Source organism: Glycine soja, chromosome 19, assembly GCF_004193775.1.
Source record: "Glycine soja cultivar W05 chromosome 19, ASM419377v2, whole genome shotgun sequence".
NCBI lineage: Eukaryota > Viridiplantae > Streptophyta > Magnoliopsida > Fabales > Fabaceae > Glycine > Glycine soja.
This window is the reverse complement of record NC_041020.1, coordinates 660,436-686,131: the sequence shown is the minus strand read 5'-3', so window position 1 is coordinate 686,131 and position 25,696 is coordinate 660,436. Positions and strand designations below refer to the sequence as shown.

The following is a 25,696-nucleotide window of genomic DNA, read 5'->3' as shown; positions in this document are numbered from 1 at the left end:
CTTCCTTTCATTTTTTTTTCCTTAGGTTGTCGTTTTGCTTCTGTTCTCGATATTTCGGGCCCGTGAAAGAAAGAAAGACGGCCAGGGCCCGGGCCCCGGGCCCGCTAGCTTGTGAAAAAATGACGACACCGTGTTCGAAGTGCGCATTTTAGCAAAGGGATAGATGAATTCACTATCGTACGCGGTATGGTTAAATACGCGGTGAGTCTCCGCGGTCATTGCATATAAATAAGCGCGTGGTCAAAGAAAAAAGGAGTGGAGCGAAGTGAATTGAAATTGAAGTGACTCGGGGTGAGTTGACTCAGCAATGGCGGAAGAGGTGACTCGGGTGATAGTGGCGGTGAACGAGTCGAGCATTAAGGGATACCCTCATCCTTCGATCAGCAGCAAAGGGGCTTTCGACTGGACCATCAACAAGATCGTTCGCGACAACGTCTCTGCCTTCAACCTTCTTTTTCTTCACGTTCAAGTCCCCGATGAAGATGGTTCTCTTTTTCTCTCTTTTCTTTTTAATTGTTCTTTGTTGATTGTTTCAAGAATATCGCCATTAGTGGCGTTTCGATTTTGTTTTGCATTGGGCGCTGTTTTTTTTATCCGTAAGAATCAAAGACAGTGTCAGGTTTTACAATAACTCTCTCGCTCTGCGCAACCAAATTGAGTTAGTGCTTTTTGGTTTCTCTGAAAAATAGTGGAAAGAAAACGGAAAAAGGGGAGAAAATTAGTTGATCCCTAGAATGCATAGTTGTATACATGGATTGTTGCCTAAATACTCATTTTTATCTCTGAAAGTGTGAGGCGGGTGACAGATTGGTCCTGAAAGATGAAAATTTCCAATTCAGTCCCCTAGTGTACGAATTAGTTTCGAATTTTCCATCTTTCAGGGACTAATCTGTCACCCTAGATTGTTAATCATACCACGAAGTAGGCACAAGTTTGCTTTAGCTTGATCAGTGATTTCGAGTTCGAGTCCCGAGTATTCAGAGGAAGAGCTTTGCCGCTTCCCATTGAAGTCCTCTGTCTAGCTCGAATAAGATTACTGTGGTGGTTTCTTACATAAGAAGATAGATGTTAATTCATGAAATGTTGATTTTAATGTTCAAAAGAAAGAAAAAAGATTGCCTCTTTGATTCACTGAGTATAGATTAAGTTTGAGAAACATTGTTATGATACTTGGAGTTGATATTGTTTTGTGATTTTATTTTTTTAATATAATGAAGGAATTAGCATTTATGTTATGTTATGCTAAGCAGAATTAAAGGAACATGAATTCTGATGGTTGTTGTGCTTATTTTTTGTTTTTGCTAGGTTTTGATGACATGGATAGTATCTTTGCTTCTCCTGACGATTTTAAGAACATGAATCAGAGAGATAGAATTAGAGGAGTTCATCTGCTGGAATACTTCATCAATAGGTGTCATGAAATTGGGGTAATGGTTTTTCTGTTTCAACTTCTGCATGCTCTAGCCATTGCCTTCATTCCTGTTAATTGTTAATTGAAATTGGTTTTAAATTATCACTGTAAAATATATTTAGGCAGACATCCAATAATGAACAGGATGACATAATAAAATGATCAAATCTTATTAGATGTCTATGTAAAATTATTTTATATTGCCAATGTATATAAAATTAAAGAATAAACCATCAATTTCATTCTTGAACTATTACTCTATTACTGTTTCTCCTAGGTGGTACCTAAAGTAATAAAACTATTTCCCTGAAGTATCAAATATTCATCACTTTGGTCCCTCATTTTATGTATTTTAGTAAAAAGTTTAAGGGCCAATTTGAAGGATATTTTAATATTTGGATGACTCCTTAGCATGATTTCTAATATTTTTAGGACTACTTAAGTAGTTTGTTTTACTTTAGGAATTATCTAAGAAAAAGATTAATACTTCAGGGATGAAATTGATGGTTTACTTTGTCTGACACCCCATTGATTTATAATACTCATCTCCACAAGCTAAATGTTTGATGTATTTGTAGGTGGTTTGTCAAGCATGGATAATGCATGGTGATCCCAAAGAAGTAATATGTCATGAAGTGAAACGACTAAGGCCAGATCTTCTGGTTGTGGGTAGCCGAGGTCTTGGACCTTTTCAAAAGTATGCTCTATTGCTTTATTTTTGTATTCAATATTGAGATTGAGAGTACATTAATGCTTTTAGAATTTATTTTAGTCTGAGATATGTTATTAAGGAATTGTATTGAACATGTTGTGCAGGGTTTTTGTTGGCACTGTGAGTGAATTTTGTTGGAAACATGCTGAATGCCCTGTCATTAGTATCAAACGCAAGCCAGATGAAACTCCTCAGGACCCTGTTGATGACTGATATCTTGTCATACACCAGACATTGAAGATAGATCACCTATGCTCCCATGCTTTATGTAATGAAAAGAAGAAAAGAAAAGAATTGAATATCATTCAAGATTAGTATATGGAGATTTTCAATGTAGGAATAGGAGCAGGAAATCCAACTTTTGATGCTTTTATTGCCTTTGTTCCTTTTATCTAGTCTGTAATTCTAAGATGTGTTGATTTCTTTTAGTGTACAAATCTATCAGCTTAAGTCAATGTTGTTTGTAATTCTGAAAGATGGATGCCGTAATATTGCTCTTCAATGTGATGCATGCATTAATTTACCAAGCCATAATTTCTTCAATGGATGGTGTAGTAATATTGCTCTTCATGTGTCTCGGCTTCTTGATATAAGTTATTTGTTTCTGATCTTAAATATGAATATGATGGTTGGGTTTCATATAATAGGCTAACAATTTGATCGTAAATTTCCATTATTGAATATCATCAGAACATTCCTCGCTTGAACACAATTCATGCGGGATTTTCCTATGTTTACCTATATAGAATGTCAAGGGGATTTAACTTTTACGAATAAGAAAAATTCATGCAGAATTTTCCAACTTGATTGGTTGAACTGTACAAGTTATTATAAATTTCCTACATTCAATTTTTACGGATAAAAAGAAAATTAAAGAAAATTCATGTAGGATTTTCCAACGTTTACCTACACGGTATAGGAATTTTACAAAGTTAATTATATATTTTATTTGTTATTTCATCCGAGTCTCATTCTTAAAATTAAAGCCAACTAAATTATTATGTCACATGCACGTTCTCCATATGAACGCAATCATCATAAGACGTCCATTTCATCCCAAAACAGACAGAACTAAGTATTTAAAACGAAATCAAAAAGCTGTTTGCATATTACTAGTTACTACCATGAGAGACAGAATAGTCTAAAGATGTTGATATCTATAAAACTATGCATTCAAAATATAAATATCTGGTCAAGTACCTAATATCATGACCCCAATTCAAAATATACCAACTAACTTTAAAAAGCTAGGCCAAAAGGTCAAACAAAAAGAGCCCCAGATAACGACAGCCCCACAAAAGGGGGCATATTATCACTAAACCTACCCTAATCATTGCTGCATAATGACTAGTCTCCAATGAAATCTTTATCTAAAACAAAGAAGCTTCAACCATTTTGTTAACATCCTCCAAAAGAGCCTTCATCTCGCTCCCTAACTTTGGCATCATATCAGGAGATTTGCCACTACCTGATGCTTCTTCTAGCATCAAAGTCATACCTTGAAGCTTCTGCTGTATGAAGATCAATTTGGATGCTTCAGTACCCTGTGAGAATGCAACAGGTTCTGTAGCTGCTACTGGCAAAGGCTTGTTGTTTGATCTTTCACCCTGTTGTTGTACACCAGACTTGGATCCATCAGAGGAATACTGAAGCTGAAAAGTGACATCAGTAGGAGATCCAAAAGGGTTATTGTTTTGGGAATGGTTATATGCCTTCTCTGTAAAAATATACATACACTGATCTAAACATGCAAATAAATTTAAATAGCATATTTAGATCAAACAGCGGAAATTAAAAGGAATTAAAAGCGTACCTCCAGCCATTGCAAATCGAACGGGAAGCGGCTCACACACAAACCTGAAAGACAGTTTTGTTCTTCCAGACCCTTACTCACTCTGAATAGATGGTGTATTTTTTCCTGAATAGAGAAGTGGGTTTGGTGATACAAAACTGAGAGCACCCCATCCTATTTATAGAGTCTGTCCATCACAGAGCTCTCTCAACTTGTTATCAGAACGTGAGATAGGAAGTTATCAGACGTGAGATAAGAAGTTATCAGTACGTGAGATGATGGGTACGTGATTTGTTACTGAAGGTAGTTGCAAATATATTTTGCAAAGATATGGGATGAATGTGGATGGAAAATGGACCAGATTCAGAAGTAACAAATTTTTCCAAAATAATAAAATATAAAGGAATGTGCAACGTGCACATAACGTGGGTCTCTAACATTCTCCCACTTGGTCCATTTAACTCAACATCAACCATAACAAGAAACATAATATATGAGTCATGGCGATAGGTCCTCTGATGATGAGTAGTATCTTCCATGTACCACAATATATCAAGTCTCTCAACACTAGCTCTCAACTTAATGAATAAACCATATGTTTATTCTATATCTAAACCGAATGATTTTTCTCGAAATAAATAAATATGTGCACAAAACGATATGAGAAAATATCTAACTGAATAAGAGTTTCATTGAAAATAACAAATGTACGTACAATGAAATTACATCATGGAACCAAGTCCCATTCGTACTACATGATCCTTAAAATTCTTTGGTGGCATGCCTTTAGTTAAAGGATCAGCAATCATTAACTCAGTGTTGACGTGTTCAATGACCACTTTCTTTTCTTTAACACGTTCTCTTATGGCTAAGTACTTGATGTCGATGTGCTTACTTCGACTTCCACTTTTGTTATTTTTAGCCATAAACACCGCAGCAAAGTTGTCACAATACAACTTTAATGGCCTAGAAATAGAGTCCACAACTCTAAGGCCAAATATGAAACTCTTCAACCATACACCATGCGAGGTAGCCTCAAAACAAGAAACGAACTCAGCCTCCATAGTGGAAGTAGCAGTCAAGGTTTGTTTGGCACTTCTCCAAGATACAGCTCCACTGGCTAACATAAAAATATAACCAGATGTTGATCTTCGTGAATCAACGCAACCAGCAAAGTCTGAGTCGGAGTAGCCAATCACTTCCAGACAATCAGTTTGTCTGTACATGAGCATGTAATCTTTTGTTCCTTGAAGATATCTCATCACTTTCTTTGCAGCTTTCCAGTGGTCAATACCTGGATTACTTTGATATCTTCCCAAAACTCCAACAGCGAATGCAATATCAGGTCTAGTGCAAACCTGAGCATACATAAGGCTTCCGACTGCTGAAGCATATGGAATATTTTTCATGTGTTCCCGCTCAAAATCATTTTTGGGGCATTGACTCAAAGCAAGTTTGTCACCCTTCACAATGGGAGCTACACTTGGTGAACAATCTTTCATATTAAACCTCTCTAAAACTTTGTTGATATAGGTTTCTTGAGACAAGCCTAAAATGCCTCGAGATCTTTCTCTATGGATCTTTATGCCTATGACATAAGATGCCTCTCCCATATCCTTCATATCAAAGTTCTTTGAGAGAAATTGTTTCACCTCATATAGCATACCCTTATCATTAGTCGCAAGCAGAATGTCATCTACGTATAATACAAGGAAACAAATCTTACTCCCACTGACCTTCTGGTATATACAGTGATCCATGACATTCTCTTCAAAGCTAAATGAAGAAATGACCTCATGAAATTTTAAATACCATTGGCGGGAGGCTTGTTTCAATCCATAGATGGACTTATTAAGCTTGCAGACTAAGTGCTCACCAACACTAGATAAGAATCCCTCAGGTTGTTTCATGTAAACCTCTTCTTCTAGATCACCATTCAGGAACGCCGTTTTCACATCCATTTGATGCAGCTCAAGATCAAAATGAGCTACTAATGCCAGAATTACTCGAAGAGAGTCCTTTTTAGATACAGGGGAAAAGGTCTCTCTGTAATCGATTCCTTCTCTTTGAGTGAATCCTTTAGCAACAAGTCTTGCCTTATGTCTCTCAATGTTGCCTTCTGAGTCTTTCTTTGTTTTGAAGACCCATCTACATCCGATGGCTTTTACACCAACAGGCAACTCAACGAGATCCCAAACTTGGTTAGATGCCATAGAATCCATCTCATCCCTCATAGCATTATACCACAAATTTGATTCCTTAGAACTCATGGCTTGTGAAAACGTCTCAGGATCATTTTCGGCTCCAATGTTGTAGTCTGATTCTTGTAGGTACACTACATAATCACTAGGAATTGCTGTCTTTTTTATTCTAGTAGATCTTCTTAATGTTGTTTGGTCATCTTGCTGAGGAACTTGTTCAACTGGTTCTTCATCAGTTTGTTCAATATCATCATGTTGTTCCTCACAAACAACTCGATCTACATGATCACTTTCAACAGCTTGTGGAACTTCAATCACTGGTTGTCTAACACCCATTTTAACTTGAGGGGTGGGAATGACTACCAACCTATTACTTGTCCCAGAAGGTTCAGCTTCACAGTGATCCCTTTCAGAAGAAATGTTCTGAAATTGATCACTCCCACTGATCAAGTCATTTTCAAGAAACTTTGCATTCCTTGATTCCACAATCCTAGTGTTGTGGGATGGACAATAGAACCTATACCCTTTAGACCTTTCAGCATATCCAATGAAATATCCAGTAATAGTCTTAGGGTCTAGTTTCTTCTCTTGTGGATTATAGATTCTTACTTCAGACGGGCATCCCCAAACGCGTATATGTCGCAAACTTGGTTTCCAACCCTTGAATAATTCAAAAGGTGTCTTTGAGACAACCTTGGTTGGAACTCGGTTTAATATATACGCAGCCGTCTTAAGAGCATCAATCCACAAAAATTGAGGAAGCTTTACATTACTCCTCATGCTTCTCACCATGTCTAATAAGGTTCGATTTCTTCGTTCTGCCACACCATTCTGATCCGGAGAACCAGGCATAGTGTATTGGGCAACAATCCCATGTTCTTGAAGAAATTTCGCAAATGAACCTGGTGCTTGTCCATCCTCTGTGTATCTACCATAGTACTCCCCACCTCTATCTGATCTCACGATCTTAATTTGTTTTCCACATTGTTTCTCAACTTCAGCCTTAAAAACTTTAAAGGCATCTAAAGCTTCATTCTTAGAATGAAGTAAGTAGAGATACATATATCGTGAATAATCATCTATAAAGGTTATGAAGTATTTCGGACTATTTGCATCCATGTCTGGACAACATATGTCTGTATGTATGATTTCTAATAAATTAGAACTCCTCTTTGCACCCTTTTTAGACTTGTTAGTTTGCTTACCCTTAATGCAATCTACACAAGTCTCAAAATCAGCGAAATCCAAAGTACTAAGTACTCCTTCATTTACTAATCGCTTGATTCTTTCAATAGAGATATGTCCTAATCTCCGGTGCCACAACATAGAGGATTCTTCATTCACAATACATCGTTTTAACCCAACAGAAACGTGCATAGAAGTAGCGTCATTTTGCAATTCAATCGAATAAAGACCATCAACCAATTGACCACAACCAATAATTTCAGATTTATTTAGTAAATTAAAACCAAAGTCTGTAAAATTAAAATAAAATCCCAAAGGTGCAAGTTTAGAAACAGAAATTAAGTTTTTACAGAAACTAGGAACATAAAAAACTTTCTCCAAATGTAATTTAAAGCCACTACTTAAGACTAAGACGCACGTTCCAATGGCCTCTACATGTGAGCTCATCCTACTCCCTGAGTAGATGCACTGCTCACTTCCCACTGGCTTCCTTAGGCTTTCCATACCCTGCAAGGTATTAGAAACATGGATTGTAGAACCAGAGTCAATCCACCATGTATTATGATTCACATTAATCATATTAGATTCATAACAAACAAAGGCAAATGGTGTACCTTTCTTCTCAAACCAACTTTTAAATTTGGGGCAGTCCTTCTTCATGTGTCCTTTCTTTTTACAGAAGAAACACTTTGACTCCTTTTTAATTGTTGGTTGAGTCGGAATCTTTCCTTTATTGGTGCCTACAGACTTCTTCCTATCCTTTCCAGAATTAGAAGTAGTCAAATTTACCTTCTCACCCTCTTCCATTATCAATCTCTCCTCTTCTTGAACACACATGGTCATCAATTCATTAATAGACCATTTATCCTTATGTGTGTTGTAGGAGATTTTGAAGGGTGTATACTGTTGAGGTAGGGTGCACAAAATGAAATGTACCAGGAAGGATTCAGACATGGTAACTTCCAAGGTTTTCAACTGAGCCACTATGTCCCTTAAGCGCATGATATGTTCACGCACACCTCTCGTTCCAGTAAGCTTAATGGAAGAGAATTGCATAATGAGTGTGCTAGCAAGTGACTTCTCAGAGGTTGTAAACTGTTCATCAATGGCTTTCAACAGATCTCTGACCTTATCATACTGGTCAACTGAACCCCGGATACTAGCGGATATGTTGGTTTTTATGAACATAACGGAGAGACGATTAGATCTCTCCCACTTTTCATAAAGATCAACAGCATCAGGTTCGCTAGTTTCAGTAATAGCCGGTGGCTCATCCTTCCTTATAGCATAGTCAATATCCATCCAGCCCAAATGAAGGAGAACTCTTTCCTTCCAAACCTTATAATTATCACCTTTCAAAATGGGAAGGTCACAAGAAATATTCATAGATTGTGAAACTGCAAACAAACACACATGCTCATTAAGAAAATTTGAGACTAAACAAATGTCATGTTTTGCCAATGCAAATCATGTCTCAATATATGAATCTAGTGACACAAAACTTGCCTGTGGGCTAAAGTCCTACTCAATTAGATTCATCATGCAACTTTATGATAAAACTATTAAATCATGTTCTTTTCTTTAATTCCTGTGGGTAAATTAAGAAATATAATTTAATATTTTATCCTAATTAATCATACAAATATAACAAAATTCCTGTGGGTAGATTTCATCACATTACATATGATTAATCACAATTAATATTTCCAATGTGATTATAAATTTAGTATATAATTTTACTCAATTAAAGATGCTGTGGCTATTCTCTAATTTAATAAAATTATATTAATCACTTAACATTTAAAAATAAACCTTGCATAAACATACTTAATAATGCAAATGTGCTCAATATTGAATCATAAAAATTACATGTATACCAATTCAAAATAACATTGCACGTATATTCATTCAACATGTAATAAACTTTAAAGGATTAAATCCAATGCATACCAGTATTTAACATAATATTGCATGTTCAACATAACTTAAGAGACAAACAATTTTTAAATAGTTTGTGCATAAATGATTTATCCTTCAGAAGTTATAAATACACATGAACTGCAGTTAATAAACAATTAAGTTGCAGTAGCTTAGCGGCAAAGGGAGTCCTTTCATGCTTGTAGGGTGAGGGTTCGAAACCAGCATAAGGCGTTTTCGTTTCATTTATACTTCCTTTTAATTAATTAAAACGAAAACAAACAACAAAGGCAGCAACGAGATTCGAACCCAGAACAATGAGGTAATACACATCACATCTACCACTAGACCAAGTCGTGCTTTGTTTAATATTGTTAATTTAAAATGTATATTAACAATTCCAACACAGTAAACAAAACCCACAAGACTTCGTCTTCAACCTCCAGCAGTGGTAAAAAAAAAAAAAAAATATTATTACCTCAATTTCGAAAAACCCACACATTATATACATTTTAGACACCCAAAAATACGTTTTAAATCATATAAAAATTAGAAAACTCACATCATTCCTAATTTTGATGTTATTTTGAATTAAGGAGGCTTAAAACATAACACCCATATACTCAGAAAATAAACTCCACATAGGAACGACCCAATAAGCAAGACAGAGGTACAAATAGGCTCTGATACCAAATGTAAAAATATACATACACTGATCTAAACATGCAAATAAATTTAAATAGCATATTTAGATCAAACAGCGGAAATTAAAAGGAATTAAAAGCGTACCTCCAGCCATTGCAAATCGAACGGGAAGCGGCTCACACACAAACCTGAAAGACAGTTTTGTTCTTCCAGACCCTTACTCACTCTGAATAGATGGTGTATTTTTTCCTGAATAGAGAAGTGGGTTTGGTGATACAAAACTGAGAGCACCCCATCCTATTTATAGAGTCTGTCCATCACAGAGCTCTCTCAACTTGTTATCAGAACGTGAGATAGGAAGTTATCAGACGTGAGATAAGAAGTTATCAGTACGTGAGATGATGGGTACGTGATTTGTTACTGAAGGTAGTTGCAAATATATTTTGCAAAGATATGGGATGAATGTGGATGGAAAATGGACCAGATTCAGAAGTAACAAATTTTTCCAAAATAATAAAATATAAAGGAATGTGCAACGTGCACATAACGTGGGTCTCTAACATTCTCGGCATCAGAAGTTCGAAGGAAGGACACTCTAGCTGTGTAGTTAGTGCGGAACATATCAGTTTCTGCTTCATTCAGAGCTCCAAACTTGCTATACACCGAGACAAGATCAGATCTTGAAGGCATAGAGGATCCTGGCCAAAATGAAACAAAAAGAACAGCACCTGCAGCATTTTCATCGTTCCCCTTCTTGCCTGAAGCAGTTTCCTTTCTTCTCTTCTTTGGCCCAGAATTTTGCTTCAGTGATGATAAATGTTCATCAGCAGACAGATTTAGTTCTTTCAACATTCCATCTTCTTCAGATTCCAGCATCTTTCTCTTCCTTCCAGGTTGATTTTTCTTGTATAATTCGCATAACGATCCCTGGCTATATAAGGAACTTCTGAAGGCATAAGTAAAGTCAACAAATTGGTCAAGAGAAGTGCCTTCCCTACGAATTAGTGGACTAGTAGCTGCATCGAGGACTTGAGACAGGACTTCCTTCACAGGAGCCTGGATTTTCTTTGGATCAATAATCGTTTCCCCATCATCTTGTGTTTGGTAATTTGAGCTATCAAAAGACCTCCCCTTATACACTGGAAGAGAACTCGGGCCATCGGCCCCTGCACTTCTCTGTGATACTTTAGCTTTTCTGGAAACTTTAAGGGATTCTGGTTCTATGTATACCTCCCTTTGCCCCCTGATTGGAATAGTGAAAGGAGGGGACAAGTACTTGCTTCTCTTCCTTTCTCTTGACAAATTACCCTTCCCATTTCGTTCTTCACTCTTCCCTTCATCAAAAGCTTCTGTCTTTTTCTCTATTGACTGAAGCAGTGAGCCAATGTTGCTGTTTTCCTCATCACCTTTGCCATCGTTTTTAGCACTCAACACATCTCCATCAGTGTCTACAAGCAACTCTCTTCTCTTTTGAACAGGTTTCAATGCCATCCCATTATCCTCACTACCTTTTCTCTTCTTTCCAACATTTAACCCAATTGCATTCACCATTTCAACAGTTGCATCCACCTCCCTATTTGCTGCTGTATGAACATCTTTGTCCTCCCCCATAATTTCAGCAATGCTTTTCTGCTTTCTAACAGGGTTTGATATGCTCCCTGAAAGCCCTGGAGAATGACCCAGTTCATCAAATGGCCCTTGGGTAGGTGCTTCCACAGTACTTTTACCATTAACTACAGCAACTGTTTCATCCATTACACTATCTTCAACTCCAAGAACCGGCTGGGGATCCATATAATCAGCTAATTTATAACCCCCTTTTGACAGATAAAATGCGGAAAGCTGAGCCTTTAATATCTCAAGCTCCAGAATACTACCAAACTCAACAAATTGCGAAATTCGTTTCACATTAGAAAGTAATTCTGCGGGTTCAATTAGAAAATCAAGTCTCTCTATGTCATTTTCAGGCACAAGAACTCCTTCCTTGATGCCAGAATTTTTCGCCAAGGGGAGACTGGATTCTGGACCAGTTTTCTTAGTAACAAATGGACGACTTAACTTTATATACAGAAGCCTTCCAAACTCAGTTGCAGCTTCTTGCACAGCATTGGCAAAATCGATGGAACTACTCTGTTTAACCATATCATCAAAGTTATCCTGAAAAGGCTTTAGTTGTGACGGTTGACACCATGCAAAGGTTCCATTCCCGAAGTAGGCAACCAGAAGTTTATTCTTTTGTTTCAGCTTCAATGCAAAGTCAGATGCATCAGATGGGTCATAAATCAGGCCAGGCCATGAAGGATGGCTCTCAACTTGACCCCAAACAAAATCACCAACAACAAAACCACACCCTTCAACACTCGAGTCCTCCACATCCACATCCATGTTCTCACTTGTCTCTGCAACTGGAACCTCTATAGTCACAATGTTCCCACCACAATCTTCATCTTTTGCAACCCCTTCCCTTCTCCCCCCATTTCTAATGTCTTCCCCTCCAACCCTTACCAAACCATCCATACTCAAAACAGCAGCTTCTGCTACTTTATTCTCAGAAGTAACAGTCATGATGTTCCCAGCAGCATAGTTTTCATCTTTTACTTTCCCTTCAATTTCATCTCTATCTGTTTTGTCTTCCCCACCAAGACCTACCAAACCATCCACAATAAAATCAACAGCTTCTGCAACTCTACTTTCAGATGCAGGAGTCACAATCTTCCCATCACTGTCTTTGTTTTTCCCTTCCCTTCCATGTTCCCCACCAAGACCTACCGAGCCATCCACACTCAATTTGGCAGCTTCTGCAACTCTACTCTCAGATGCAAGAGTCACAATGTTGCCATCATAGTCTTCCTCTTTTTCTACCTCTCCACTTTCGCCTCCATCTCTTATGTCTTCCCCACCAACCCCTATCAAACTATCCACACTCAAAAAAGAAACTTCTGATACTCTACCCTCAGAAGCAGTACTGTCTACTTCCCCATCCAAATCTTCATCTATTCCTTCCTCTTCCGGCTTTCCTCCTCTTCCATCTTCTCCACCAACCCCAACCGAACCGTCCACGCTCAAAACAGAAACCTCTGGCACTCTACTCTCAGAAGCAAACATGTAGTCCAGCTTCTCAGAACCATAAACAAAGTCCAACTTTTGAGTACCCTCACTGGAAAACACCGCATCCATATCACTTTCTTGCATTCCTAACCAAGAGGACACCCTATTCACCTCAGAATCAGCCAAAACTTGACAATCATTCTCTCTCAGAACTGAAACCTTGGTCTCCAAGACACTACTATTCTTGACGACAACGTCAATGACACCATCATCATGCAACCCTTGGTTTTCACTGCTAGAAAACCCTCCCCCATTCACAGTAACCCCACAACTACCCTCTTCACTTCTCAAACCCCCAAGAACTTCCCTAACCTCCTTCTCCTGCTCTGAACCTTGAACCATGCTGTCACTTTCTGCCATAGGAGATGAACCTTGAACCATGCTGTCACTTTCATCCGTGCCCATTGAAAAAGATCAAATTTTTCTCGACAAAACAACCTATACAGAGAACAAAACAAACAAAACACATGTAAAAAAAAAAAAAAACAAAAACACACACAAATACATTCATCACATATTCACATTTCTACATGCTCACATTTCTAGGGATTTGGGTTGCATGAAACAAAAGAGTAAACATAACTCCAAAAATGGGGATTTTAGAAGCAAGAACACTACTGCCCTCTAATGGAAAAAAAAAATTGTTTAAAATAAAAAAGGAAAAGACAAGCAAGAAAATTAAAAAAAGGGTATAGTATAGTAATTTTTATACGATCAGAAGAAGGGATAAATCATAAATAAAAAGAGAAGAGAATACCTGAAGAATGAAAAGGTAGTGTAGTTGTTGTTGTGCCCTCAACCAGAACGAAACCTTAAAACCAAATATTGACCTGAGAAGAAGAATGTGATTCTTGGGTTATTATATTACGGATTATAAATAAATAAATATTGACATTTTGGTATTATATTAAGAAACATAATAATTAAGAGATAGTATTCAAAAAGAATAATGAAGTTATACTGAGATTAATAAGAGTGAGAGAGTGGAGAGGCAAAAATTTTCTAGTTATGGAATGTGTTTGAAAATATCGAGGATTCTTGAGATGGTGACAGGTTGAAGTTCATTTTCAATTTTTTTTTCTCTTGGTACTGTTGAATTTCATTATTGCAGGAAAAAATGGAATGAGGGATGAGATTGTCTTTGTCTCCAACGATATTTTACATTTCTTCATGTTGTGTTGCGTTCAGATAGATAGATGAGGACAAACTCAGTCGGGAGAGTACATATCAACACTACACACGCTTTTCTTTCACGCCATCTTTGTCCTCACACAAATGGAATGTGAAACCACAAGTTCACAAGTCTAGTAGTATTATTTTTATTTTTTGACAAAGAAACCAGGAGTTGCAGGAGAAAAGTAAATTGATTAGTATTTTGTAAGATGCAATTAACTTGCCTAAAATATATATTTGGTCTCTTATTTTTTCATTAAAATTTAATTTTAGTCTTCTATCTTTTAAAAGTGTTTTATCTTGTTTGATTGTCATATATGTTTTGTTTGATAAGAGAGAAGAAAAAAAGATAAATGAAAATTGCTCATTTTGACAATGAAGAAAAAAAATATAATGTATGAAAATAGGAAAGAGAAAAAAGAATAAAACAGAAATGAATACGAAATAATATAAAATTTTGGATTATTTTATTTGAGGGAAAGATAAGAGAAATTGAAAATATATAATATTACCAGGCTGTTTGGTTTGGACATAAGAAAATAAGAGAAATTAAATTAGAGATAAAAATGATATTTTATCCTTATATACAAAGTTTAATACACGCAATTGGTTGTCAATGCACCAACTAATTACTAATAAAATCTAAACCGATTATGACTCCTCCGAAAAATCAATTATCTATGCAGCCCTAATTGATTATAAAGTATACCATGATCTGTTGTTTATCAAAACAGGACAAGCATGAAAGAGTACATCATTACAACCATGGTGTATATCATTCAGAACTAATTTGATTACAAAAGGGAAAAGGCACTCACCCAAATAAAATCAAAGATCAACACCGAGTATTTACCTGGTGTAGCAGGTCCAAGAAGCAAATCAGAGCCCACCAACAAAAAACTTTTAGCAAATCGACATCCCAGATCGAATAAGCAAAAGGGGAAATGGCATTGTGCACAACGATAGAGTTTAGCTGTGAGGGTTAAAAGAAAAGAGTATACAAGGGTTATTTTGGGCACAACATATTGAAGATCAATTCACTGTGCAATTTCCAAGGTGATTCATACCATTTCACTGAAGAAATATTTTTATGCAGGACCCACAAGCTTTTTACTTCTCTATTTACAATTTCATCTAAACTAAACAAGATCAAATTTCAAAATTTGATCTATTTCTTCTCTCATCTCAATCTTTCTCCTAAATCAACTATATCAAATACAATATAAAAAAAAAAAAAAGAGAGAAGCGAAGACTAGAGAAATAGAGACAAAACAGAATGGATTTTTTAAGTTATCTTGTTTGAGAGAAATTGAGAAAAATAAGAGTAGAATTTCTTCTAAGTCTGTTTGGTTTATTATGAAAAAAGAGAGGAGAGAAATGGTATTAGAGATAATAAGACTATATTACCCCCAACACATAACCCAATCTTTAATTGAAATCTCTAACCATGAAAATTAACTTCCGATAATTAAAGATCCAAAAATTGATTATATGGTTACATGTAGTCGTTGGAAAGAGAATCAATTATTACAAAAAAAATCATTAATTTATCATACAAGAAATTGAAACCAAGAACCAATTCACAAATGAAAAAGAAATGATTATAAGGATCATCAAAGTCAATTATGAAAAAAAAGAAGAGGAAATCAAAAGGACTATGCAATTAATCAATTATTAGAGGAAAAACATAATCCATTCTTATTTACCTATGTATGGATCAAACTAGAGCATATTTGGTCTGAGCAAATGAGAACAGCTCAGTGACAGAGAGAATACCAAAAGTATGACAAAAAAGTTAATTTAGGAAGTAACAAAAAATCCTAGTCTCTCTCTTCATCCTGGGCCGAATTCACCATTATTTATGGAATTTTTTAAGTAGCACCCAAAAATTTTAATTTCCTTCATTCATATCTCATCCTTGGAAAACAATCGTTGAGTTGATTTAAATACCCAATGGATATTAGCTCAATTAGCATCACACGCTTGAGTTTGTGGTAGAAGACTTAAGTTCAATTCTCACATAATACATCATTAGGGAGAAACGATGAACTTTAAGTGTGACTAAGTCCTGAATTAATAATTAGTTTCGGCCCAAAAAATTGAAACTTGTGAAGATATCTCGAGGAAACTATTAGGGATTTAAAATCCCTAATAGTTTTTATCATTCAAGGAATTTAAGATCCGTAATAGTTTTTATCCCTACCTTTAATTGAAATCCCTAACCATGAAAATTGACTTCCCAAAATTTAAGATCCAAAAATCGATTATATGGTTACATGTAGTCGTTGGAAAGAGAATCGATTATTAAAGAGAAACAATTAATTTATCATACAAGGAATTGAAACCAAGAACCAATTCACAAATGAAAAGGAACTGATTATAAGGATCATCAAAGTCAATTATAAAAAAAAGAGGAAATCAGAAGGACTATGCAATTAATCAATTATTAGAGGAAAAATATAATCCATTCTTATTTACCTGTGTGTGGATCAAATCAGAGCAGATCTGGTGTGAGCAAATGAAAGCAACTCAGCAGCGGAGAGAATACCAAAAGTATGACAAAAAAGTTAATTTAGGTAGTAACATAAAACCCTAGTCTCTTTCTTCATCTTGGGCCGAATTCATCGTTATTTATGGAATTTTTTAAGTAGGCCCAAAACTTTTAATTTCCTTCATTCATATTTCATCCCTGGAAAACAATGGTTCAATTAATTTAAATACCCAATGGAAATAGCTCAATTTGCAACACATGCTTGAATTTGTGGTAAAAGACTTAAGTTTGATGCTCACATAATACATCATTAGGGAGAGATGATAAACTTTAAGTGTGACTAAGTCTTGAACCAATCATTAGTTTCGGCCCAAAAAATTGATACTTGTGAAGATATCTCGAGGACTAGTGTTTATCATGCAATTCTAATCAAAAGGCTAAGGTTTTGTAAAAGTGTTTTCTCAAAGGTTTGCATTGAATGAAGGTATCCCTCGCACCCTTTTTGAGCCTAATGAAATTTTTTTGTCATTGGAACCCAAGCCCAAAAAGTTGATATTGACTAACTATCCTTTCTTAGGTTGTAGGAGAGTACTCATGGATCCAGACAAATTTATCCCAACTTTGGGAGAATGTTTTTGGATAATTTTCTATTGCAGGAAAATGAATAAACAACGCAAGTTAAATTGAGTCACAATATATGGTATTATTCCAGCCCAATATGAATGTTATTACTTTTGATCAATCTATATATCTATATATATATATATATATAGGAATTCGGGGGAGTTGATAACTGTTAATTATGAGTATACTTTGGGGTTAAATTGTATAGGAATTTGTAACTTTTCTCTCCTAATTCCTCATTTTTTATCAAATAATTGTTAATTTAACATCATTTAAGTTTTTGTGCAAAGAATATTAAAAGTTGATGAATTCATGATGCTTAGTGAGAAAAATATAGTCCCAAAGAGCAAAATTGGAATTCTGAAAAGGCCCGCTTAGCACATTCCAGGCGCTCAATGTGAGGCTTAGGCTAAGTGGGAACAACACGATTAGCGCCAGCAGGATAATTTAGGAAAGTAGGGTTAATTAAGGAAAGAAGGCTAAATTAGGAAAGAGTCGCACTTAGTGCGGCCCACGCGCTAAGCGCGCGATGTTACCACCATACTCACTAAGCACGACAAGCGCGCTCAACACGAAAGTTGTGTGAAAACTAATCCTTTCCTTATAGAAGGAGAGAGAAGAAGGAAAAAACACATAGAAAAATTCAAGAGAATACAATTTCTTGTAGAAGGAAAAACAAGCATTGGGAGACTTTCCTTCCCTCCATCCCTTTCTTGTCTATTCTTCCTTTACTAAATATTCCCCTCTTGCAATTGTAAAGCCTCAATGACAATGAGAGGTTAAACCCCCCTTTGTTGGGAACTTGGCAGTCAACTACTTTTGATGTAATCTTCTCTTCCTATCTATTTAATAATATTACTTTTGCATTATCCTTTCTTGTGCTTAATATTATTGTTTGTGGCTTAATCATCCATTTGTATGGTAAGTTTTAGGGGTAGCGTTGGAAAATGTTATTTTCTAATAAAACCGGGAAAGGGTATCTAAATAAGGTCATCACCAGGGATAGGTTGATTTTTTTAGCATGTTATACATCTTTATTCTTAATGTAATTTATTATTTTATCTTTACAAAGGAATTTGGAAGAGAAGATAGATAAGTTAGGCTCTTTCACTAGAGGGATCTTGGTTACAGTATACTAGTAGATACAAATATAAATTGGAATAATTATAAATAGAGAAAATAATTAATATTACATCAAGAGTAGCTTTGGTGGGCTAAGTTCACAACATTCTCATCTTCTGAATTTCCTTCTACAATAATATTGGATTTTCTCATCTTTTCTGTTTTTAATTAATTAACTTAAATTCATGTTTAATTATTTTCCTTGTTATTTTAATTGTTTGCCAATTTAAACTACTGTTTTTTCTACAATCGTTTCTAAATCTTTTTCTTAATTAAACATTTATCTACCTAAGTACAAATAAAGTTTATGTGAATTCGACACTGGGACTTCTATTTTAACTTTACTACTTGGGACGAATTGATGCATCTGTCAATCCATCAACAATGAAGCCTAATTGGTATCGACCAATGTCTAGCGGCAATCCCAATTAGGTACTATTCTCAGTTCAGGAACCACAGGGGTGTTTGTCGATTAAACTAATGGTTACTATGATAATGCAATAAGTGATCAGTCTAGAACAAACGTTAAGTGTAGAAGAAGAATAAAACATGAACAATTGTATTAAAAAAGTATTACATGAAATTAGGTTCAATCATTTCCAACCCTGACATATGAGGAGATTAGTTACTCATAACTTGATTACAATAGCCAAAAGAAATAATACAATGTGTAATGAAATCAAGTTGAACGCCTTAAGAATGGTTCTCTCTCACACATAATTGTTGTCTCAAAACATGCAAAGATGCTTCTTTATTCGCGCACAAGGTTTTTATATAATTCTATGGGCTTGGGCCTAACCCGTTTTCCTTGCTTAAGCGTGGGTAATGCCTCACTTAAGCGAGGTCTTCTGATCCTGAAATTCTTGCCTACTGTTTCTCATCACATAAGCGCATAGAATGTTGCACTTAAGCGAGACCTTCTAAATTAGAATAGCATACATACTATTTCTCCTCACTTAAGCGCATAAAATGTCAAACTTAAGCGAAGTCTTTATGTACTTCTACTGCCTTTGTTTCCTTTGCTTAAGCGCCTTGAGGCTTAGGCTTAAGCCAAGATTTCTAATGGCTCCAAGTGTGCTTAATGACTTAGCTTTTTTAAGCGCATAACATGTCACGTTTAAGCAAGCTAGGCTTCATCAACAACTTCTAAGTTCCTCTTGCTCCAGTGCCCAGGAAGGCTTGCTTGAGCGAGGCATGTCATTGGTTCATCCAATTGAATTTGTCTTTACTCACTTAAGCACACAATAAGTCGTGCCTAAGCGAGCAGATCTCCACTTGTAATTTCTTAATTAATTCCTATAAAAACTCCACAAAAATATCAGGAAATCCTAAAAACTAACAACCTAAGGTTCATAAGTGTAAATTCCTAATTTATCCCAAGTTTGAGTCAAAACAAGGCTCAATGTTTAAAAAATATCAGATAATAGCTTCAAATCATGTGTAAAATTAAAATATATTTGACTATTGTCATAATTAAATGCCCTAATTACAATGATTAAAAAAACTCTAGCAAACAATCTAAAATTTGAACATTCTCTCTATTTCCTCCCATCCTCTCAATTTCCATATTATTTCTCTATGGCCAAATATAGTGATAAACATGGAAGGAAAAAAGTTTTGGTGGGTCTTGTGTCAAATTTTGTTCCTTTACCATTTGAAAATAAAAGGAGAGAGACAAAATGTGAATTTGAATTAAAAACACAAAATAATATCCCGGAGTTAATTTATATTGTTAATTTTGTTCTATTTAATTTTAAGTGGTAAATTGTTCTATTTAATTTTAAGTGGTAAAATAACATTTAAATTTATTATTGTTATCATTATTCTCTTAGTTTATCTTGTGTCGTGACTAGTATTTTTTTGTATTATTTAAAGTATTTTTTTATTACATTTCACTTTTGTTTAAGACTATTTGTGTTACTTTACAAATATATGTTTTCCTTTACTCTTGTTATTTTTTTAAAAAAATGGATCCATACTTTTCTTTCCTTTCACTTTCTCTTCTATCAAATAGTTAAAAAATATCTCAATATTTTACTTTTGTTTTCCTTTCACTTTTATCTTTCCACTTTTTTTTGTCAACCAAACTCAGTGCAAAAGTTCTTTAATTTGATCTTTTTTTTAAACTAAAATGTACTAGTCAACAAAAGGTTTGATATTTTCATATATAAAAAATTAAAATGTACTTAAGTACTTTTCTTTTCTTTCACTTTTATTTTTCTACTTTCCTTTATCAATCAAACTTAGTCTAAGAGCTCTTTAATTTATTACTATTAGCTCCTTTTCATATCTTTTAATATTTTAACTCTCCTAATTTTTCACAAATTATATGATGCTTTAGAATTTTAAAGTTTCATTAATGTTTTTTTTTAAATATGCTCTTATTTAATGTCCATGGCTAGTTATACAAGTATCAGAAATCAAGTTACTCCATCTAATTTCGAATATAAATAATAAAAGTCTCTTATTTTTTGGTCTCAAATATAAATAAATTTTAATTATTTATATCTTACTTAACGAATCTTTTTTCAAAATATAATTTATTTATCAAGCCCAAAAATTTTTATGTTTGATATCAAGTTTCAGTATTTATATTTAATTAAAAATGACACAATTTAATAAAATTAATTAATTTTTTAACACCAGCAGATGATAAAGTAGATGAGAAGTATGTCTTTCTTTATTTATAATTGAAATCAAATAAAGTATTAGATAATGTCATTATAGTTCAAATATAATAATTTTTAATTTCATTAAATATTTTTTTAATTTATATGTAATAATCTTAAACATAAAAAATATGAGATGGAGATACTACTATTATCGTGTAAATATATGGCCAACAAAATCAAGAGTAATTAACTTGGTGATATTTATGACTCGAGAATACAGCAATTAAATAAAATAAAAATAAAAATGTAGCCAACAATTTACAACAGAAAACGAAAACATGAATGAAAAAAAAATGAAAAATGAAAAACGAAAAAAGAAAAATGAAAAAAGAGGGGCATTCCGAGAATCGAACTCGGGACCTCTCGCACCCAAAGCGAGAATCATACCACTAGACCAAATGCCCAATTTTACAAAAGTGTGATCTTAAAAAAACAATACAAAACAAAATATCGAATTGTTTTTAAGAGAATTTTAGCTGTCCAATTACAAACTGCATGCCTTTTTTTGTATTTGGATGGTAGAGAAACAAATTCGAAGGCTAATGCAAATTAATCTTAAGAAAATGCTACTACTTCTTACAGAAGGAAAAATATTAAAAACAATAGGAAGGGGTAATTTAATTAGTATTTTTTTGAAAGAAGATGTAATTTAATTTGGATTGACTCTTAACCTGCTACTTTTTTCTGTGCATGGATCAGATACAATATGATGCAAGAAGTATGTTAATATATGGCAAGCGAGGAATCATTTTCAAAGAAGAAGATATATATAGATAGAGTTGGCTGACATGAATCCTATCAAATAATGGAGTTTTTGCTTCCAAATTAAATAATATTTGAGAAGCCACATTCTGGTAGTTAAAAAATTTTATAATACATTTTGGACTAATGACTAGTGTAACTATATATCAGGTTTTGAAGTGGAAAAGGTTTGACGAAATTTCCGTGATCAACATGCCATATTCATTATAAAAATTTCAAAATAAAATTTTAAGAACCTTTGCATTGTAGTTAATATTAATATCAAACAATGAAAGCACGGGCTGTTTATGAATAAGATGAGTAAAAATTGCATTGAAAATATAACTCAGGTAGAACTACAAGTTTATAACTAATTTCTACTCATAATGCTTTAAGTTATAGCTTTGTCAACTGACAGATAGTTTAGAAGTTTGATTAATTTAGAGGTGTTCTTGAGTTAGTTAAGATGTTGAATCCTCCTATTCTTTTGGTTGCAATTTGTTTTTCTGCAAATCTGATGCTGTGCAATTACATTTGCTTGTCCAATTATTTGGACATTTAAGCCCATAGCCCCATACTATTTAATTTTAACTTGCAATTGAAATTTTGATCGAGAAGATGAAGTTACACTAAACAAAGAATGATATTATTTGGTACACAAAAATAGATCACATATTCCAATTCTAATCACAACAATAGACTTGGATAACATAATAAAATAAAAAATATAGACTTGGATAATTGTGTAAATTGAAATTTGAGAAGCGTACAAGATCACGATTATAGGACATATTCAAATTCTAATCATAATAAAAGTGGAAAAAAGAGAAAAAAAATTATTAACTATTAAAAATAAAAGTTTTAAAGACCATAACCAATAGAAAATTACATCTAATAAATTAAAAAGACTTATTATAACATTCATTAAAAGTAGTTTATCATGGACCACCCATTAATAATATGTTTGATTTGACTGTTAGCCAATTGAACACGTATATTTTATGTAAAAAATCTTAAAGCAACATTTTGTAGCTTCAACTTCACAAAAATATAATCATTTTTTAAAATTTAGTGTTCGATCAAATATTTTGTAAGTGGTTCACCTTGAGTGATCTTTAATTTTATCCTTATTTTTTTTATCTCACTATATTTCCCTCTTCACCTAAACAAGTCATATACGTCCATTGTGTATGTTAGAATACAAATGTGATGTGAAATCTTATATATTAAACCCATGTTTTGACAGGGTATCAGAGCCTATCATAGATGGAAAAAAAATACTTGTTTATAGAGAGGGAAAAAGGAAAGAGGAAAAGGAGAAGGAATGAATGAAGAAAGGGAAAGAGGGAAAGGAGAATGAAGAAAGGAAAGGTGGGAAGGGTAGTTTTGCAATTGCCCTTGGATGGAAGGGGCCAAGAGCAATTTAGTTGTGGCCAATAGTAATGCCCAAACAATAATTGGCCCATAATCTGATTCTGTTCCCTACGGCCTCTTTGATTGTAGAAATTGAAAAAAGGATTGGTGTTGTAGAAATTATTTAACACTAATGACCCAGCTCACCTAAGTGGTTTGTTGGTTTGAAGTATTCCCTTTAACCACAACATTTGGGTTCAAACCATGCATAAAGAAGAGGAGAGTGAAGAAGAGATGAGTTATTATAAAATACTTTTTTTTATTAATTAGTTTTCCTTTTAAATATGAGTTTAATTTTTAAATATATAAACTATAAAATAATGTAAAAAATCTTAATATTAGCATATTCTAATTAAATTGTTTATACTAAAATTTGGATTTAAATAAAGTTTATTTATTTATTTATGTTAGTTTTGTTAAATAAAATGATGTTAGTAATTGCCACTTGTAGCTTTTAACTTTTCAAGAGTAATGCTTTTAACTTTTCAAGAGTAAGAAAGCAGACCTTTGTCTTGGGAAAAAACATTGATGATTGAATTGTTTACGAAGAATAAATATTTAATAATGAATATACTAATCATGAATTTTATTTAAATTACTCTGCTAAAAAAATTGAGATAAACCCCTTAATAAACAAAGATAAATGTGTGGGAAAACATGGATAATTAATTAGTGTCTTAGAAGCAGAAAAAGACTGAATTTAGTATCAATATGCTACAATGATGAGAGCCATAAAGTAAGTGCCTATCCCCTCTAAATGTAGTAAACATGAAAGATGAAGCAAGTGAGAAAATAAAATAATAAATGAAAGAAGAGGATGAACAGAATTAAGTATCTTATAATACATAAATAGGTTCCATATGAGAATTCTACTACGTGGCAAACCTCTAAAATGCTAACCTGACACAGGCTTCATTTTAAAAAGATAACACAAATATTAAATGAAGAGTGTTGTTTAGTACGAAAAAGCACCGCACGAAATGCACCGCACGAAATGCACGAATCATGTTAATATTATTTGTTTTGAACTATAGTGCATAATCAGTTAACTAAACGAGATATTAAAAAAAAAAAAGAAGTTATAATCTATCAATCTAGTCTAAAAGTTATATAACTTAAAATGATAATATATTAACATATGTTAAAAGACTAAAGTGACTTTTGATAAATCTACAATTGAAGGAGATTTATAAAGCCATTACACATGGTTTTTGCATTAATTCAAAAGAAATTTAATTGAAAAATGATCTAATGGTAAATGATCGTTTTTAAGTTATGAAGGTAGGTAAATGAGCATGAGAAGGTTGATGATGTGAAAAAGGAAGAAAATAATCTTCTTAACTGCAAAGATGTTGAAATACAAAGTACCAAGGTGGCAGTGAAATATGGGCACACCATACTTGGAACAACAAAATAGAGAAGTCACAACAGGAGCACAAGTGGGTCATCACTCCATCACTACATCGAGGTGGAGGAGAAACCCCTTTCGAATTTGAAATTCACGTCTCCATCTTCCCTCCAGATAAAAGGAGGATTAAAAAAAGTGAGGTTCAAATTCCAGATTGTGAGAATGCAAATGAGCGATGCGGAAAATTGGAAAAGAAAAAAGAGTGAGTACCCGATTTGGCTTAAGGCAGCAATAATGGATTTGAGGTTGGAGAGCTTGTCAGCATCAACAGGGCTAATGATGGACCCGATTTGGCCATTGCTGCCATGGAAGTAAGGTGAGGAGAATGCATCCCAGAGAAGAGCGTGCTAGGGTTACAAAGTGTAGAAGAAGAAGATCAAGAGAACTAGGTTACGATGGTGGAACATGCAGGAATTAGAAAAAGGGCAAGAAGGTAACTTAACATGATTTTTTTTTATAAAACAAATAGTAATTAAATGGAACGTTAACGTTGTTGGTAGGAGGGGACCGAAAGTAATGTTGACAAAAAGGAAAGATATTGGATATAATAAGTGTAAATTTGAAGGGTTTGTATAATTAACTCTTTCTTTTATGTTGAATTAGTTAATGAATTTACACTTAATGTTTTTCCATGATTGACACTCGTTAAGAAATTGTTTTGCAATCTAAATCTTGTAATTGGGAAATTGGGATTTAGACCATTCCAATTCAATAACCATATTTTGGGAAATTGAATTGCATGCATTTGTGTGAATTTCCCATGCCTAATGTCTGTGACTAAGTTTGTTCGTCCAAGGGATTAAGGTTTATATAATTAGGAATAAAGGGTTTACTGCGTAAGGAATTGGGTTAAACTAAATCAGAGAAATTGGGTGTGATTCACATAATAGAAAGAGATTATCTTGGGGGAAATCAAGGAGATTCCAACACCTGACCATTCTTATTAATTGGATTATCTAATATTTTAATTTCTTCAATTCCTTGTTTCTTTCAGACAAATAAAAAGAAAAGTTCTCAAAATTATTCATTCCTTTATTCCTAAATCTAATTAATTCGTTGCACTGTTATTAAATCACAATAA

The 25,696-nt window shown here is 34.0% G+C and overlaps 2 protein-coding genes and 1 non-coding gene across 3 annotated transcripts; 1 reads left to right on the top strand and 2 right to left on the bottom strand.

The window, feature by feature from the left end:
* Positions 1-234: 234 nt before the first annotated feature.
* On the top strand, positions 235-2,693 carry LOC114398010 (universal stress protein A-like protein). Its single transcript, XM_028360116.1, has 4 exons — positions 235-485; positions 1,306-1,427; positions 1,990-2,108; positions 2,228-2,693. The coding sequence occupies exons 1-4, from the start codon at positions 308-310 to the stop codon at positions 2,334-2,336; spliced, it is 528 nt and encodes a 175-aa protein (XP_028215917.1). The 5' UTR covers positions 235-307; the 3' UTR covers positions 2,337-2,693.
* Positions 2,694-3,260: 567 nt separating this feature from the next.
* LOC114398040 lies at positions 3,261-16,733 on the bottom strand. The gene is made up of 5 exons (XM_028360153.1): positions 16,623-16,733; positions 14,998-15,117; positions 13,729-13,801; positions 10,425-13,409; positions 3,261-3,835 (listed from the first exon to the last, which is right to left on the bottom strand). The coding sequence occupies exons 4-5, from the start codon at positions 13,374-13,376 to the stop codon at positions 3,494-3,496; spliced, it is 3,294 nt and encodes a 1,097-aa protein (XP_028215954.1). The 5' UTR covers positions 13,377-13,409; positions 13,729-13,801; positions 14,998-15,117; positions 16,623-16,733; the 3' UTR covers positions 3,261-3,493.
* A 4,652-nt stretch (positions 16,734-21,385) lies between these two features.
* Positions 21,386-21,457, bottom strand: TRNAP-UGG. Its single transcript has one exon. It is a non-coding gene; the product is annotated as a tRNA-Pro (tRNA).
* Between the last annotated feature and the right edge of the window lie 4,239 nt (positions 21,458-25,696).

Excerpts from the sequence above, each read along its gene's own strand:
- LOC114398010 (XM_028360116.1), top strand. The coding sequence starts at position 308 with ATGGCGGAAGAGGTGACTCGGGTGATAGTGGCGGTGAACGAGTCGAGC. Across the intron at positions 486-1,305 it reads TCAAGTCCCCGATGAAGATG|GTTTTGATGACATGGATAGT; the intron begins GTTCTCTTTTTC and ends TGTTTTTGCTAG. Across the intron at positions 1,428-1,989 it reads ATAGGTGTCATGAAATTGGG|GTGGTTTGTCAAGCATGGAT; the intron begins GTAATGGTTTTT and ends ATGTATTTGTAG.
- LOC114398040 (XM_028360153.1), bottom strand. The coding sequence starts at position 13,376 with ATGGGCACGGATGAAAGTGACAGCATGGTTCAAGGTTCATCTCCTATG. Across the intron at positions 3,836-10,424 it reads GAACTTCTGATGCCGAGAAT|GCATATAACCATTCCCAAAA; the intron begins GTTAGAGACCCA and ends TTTACAGAGAAG.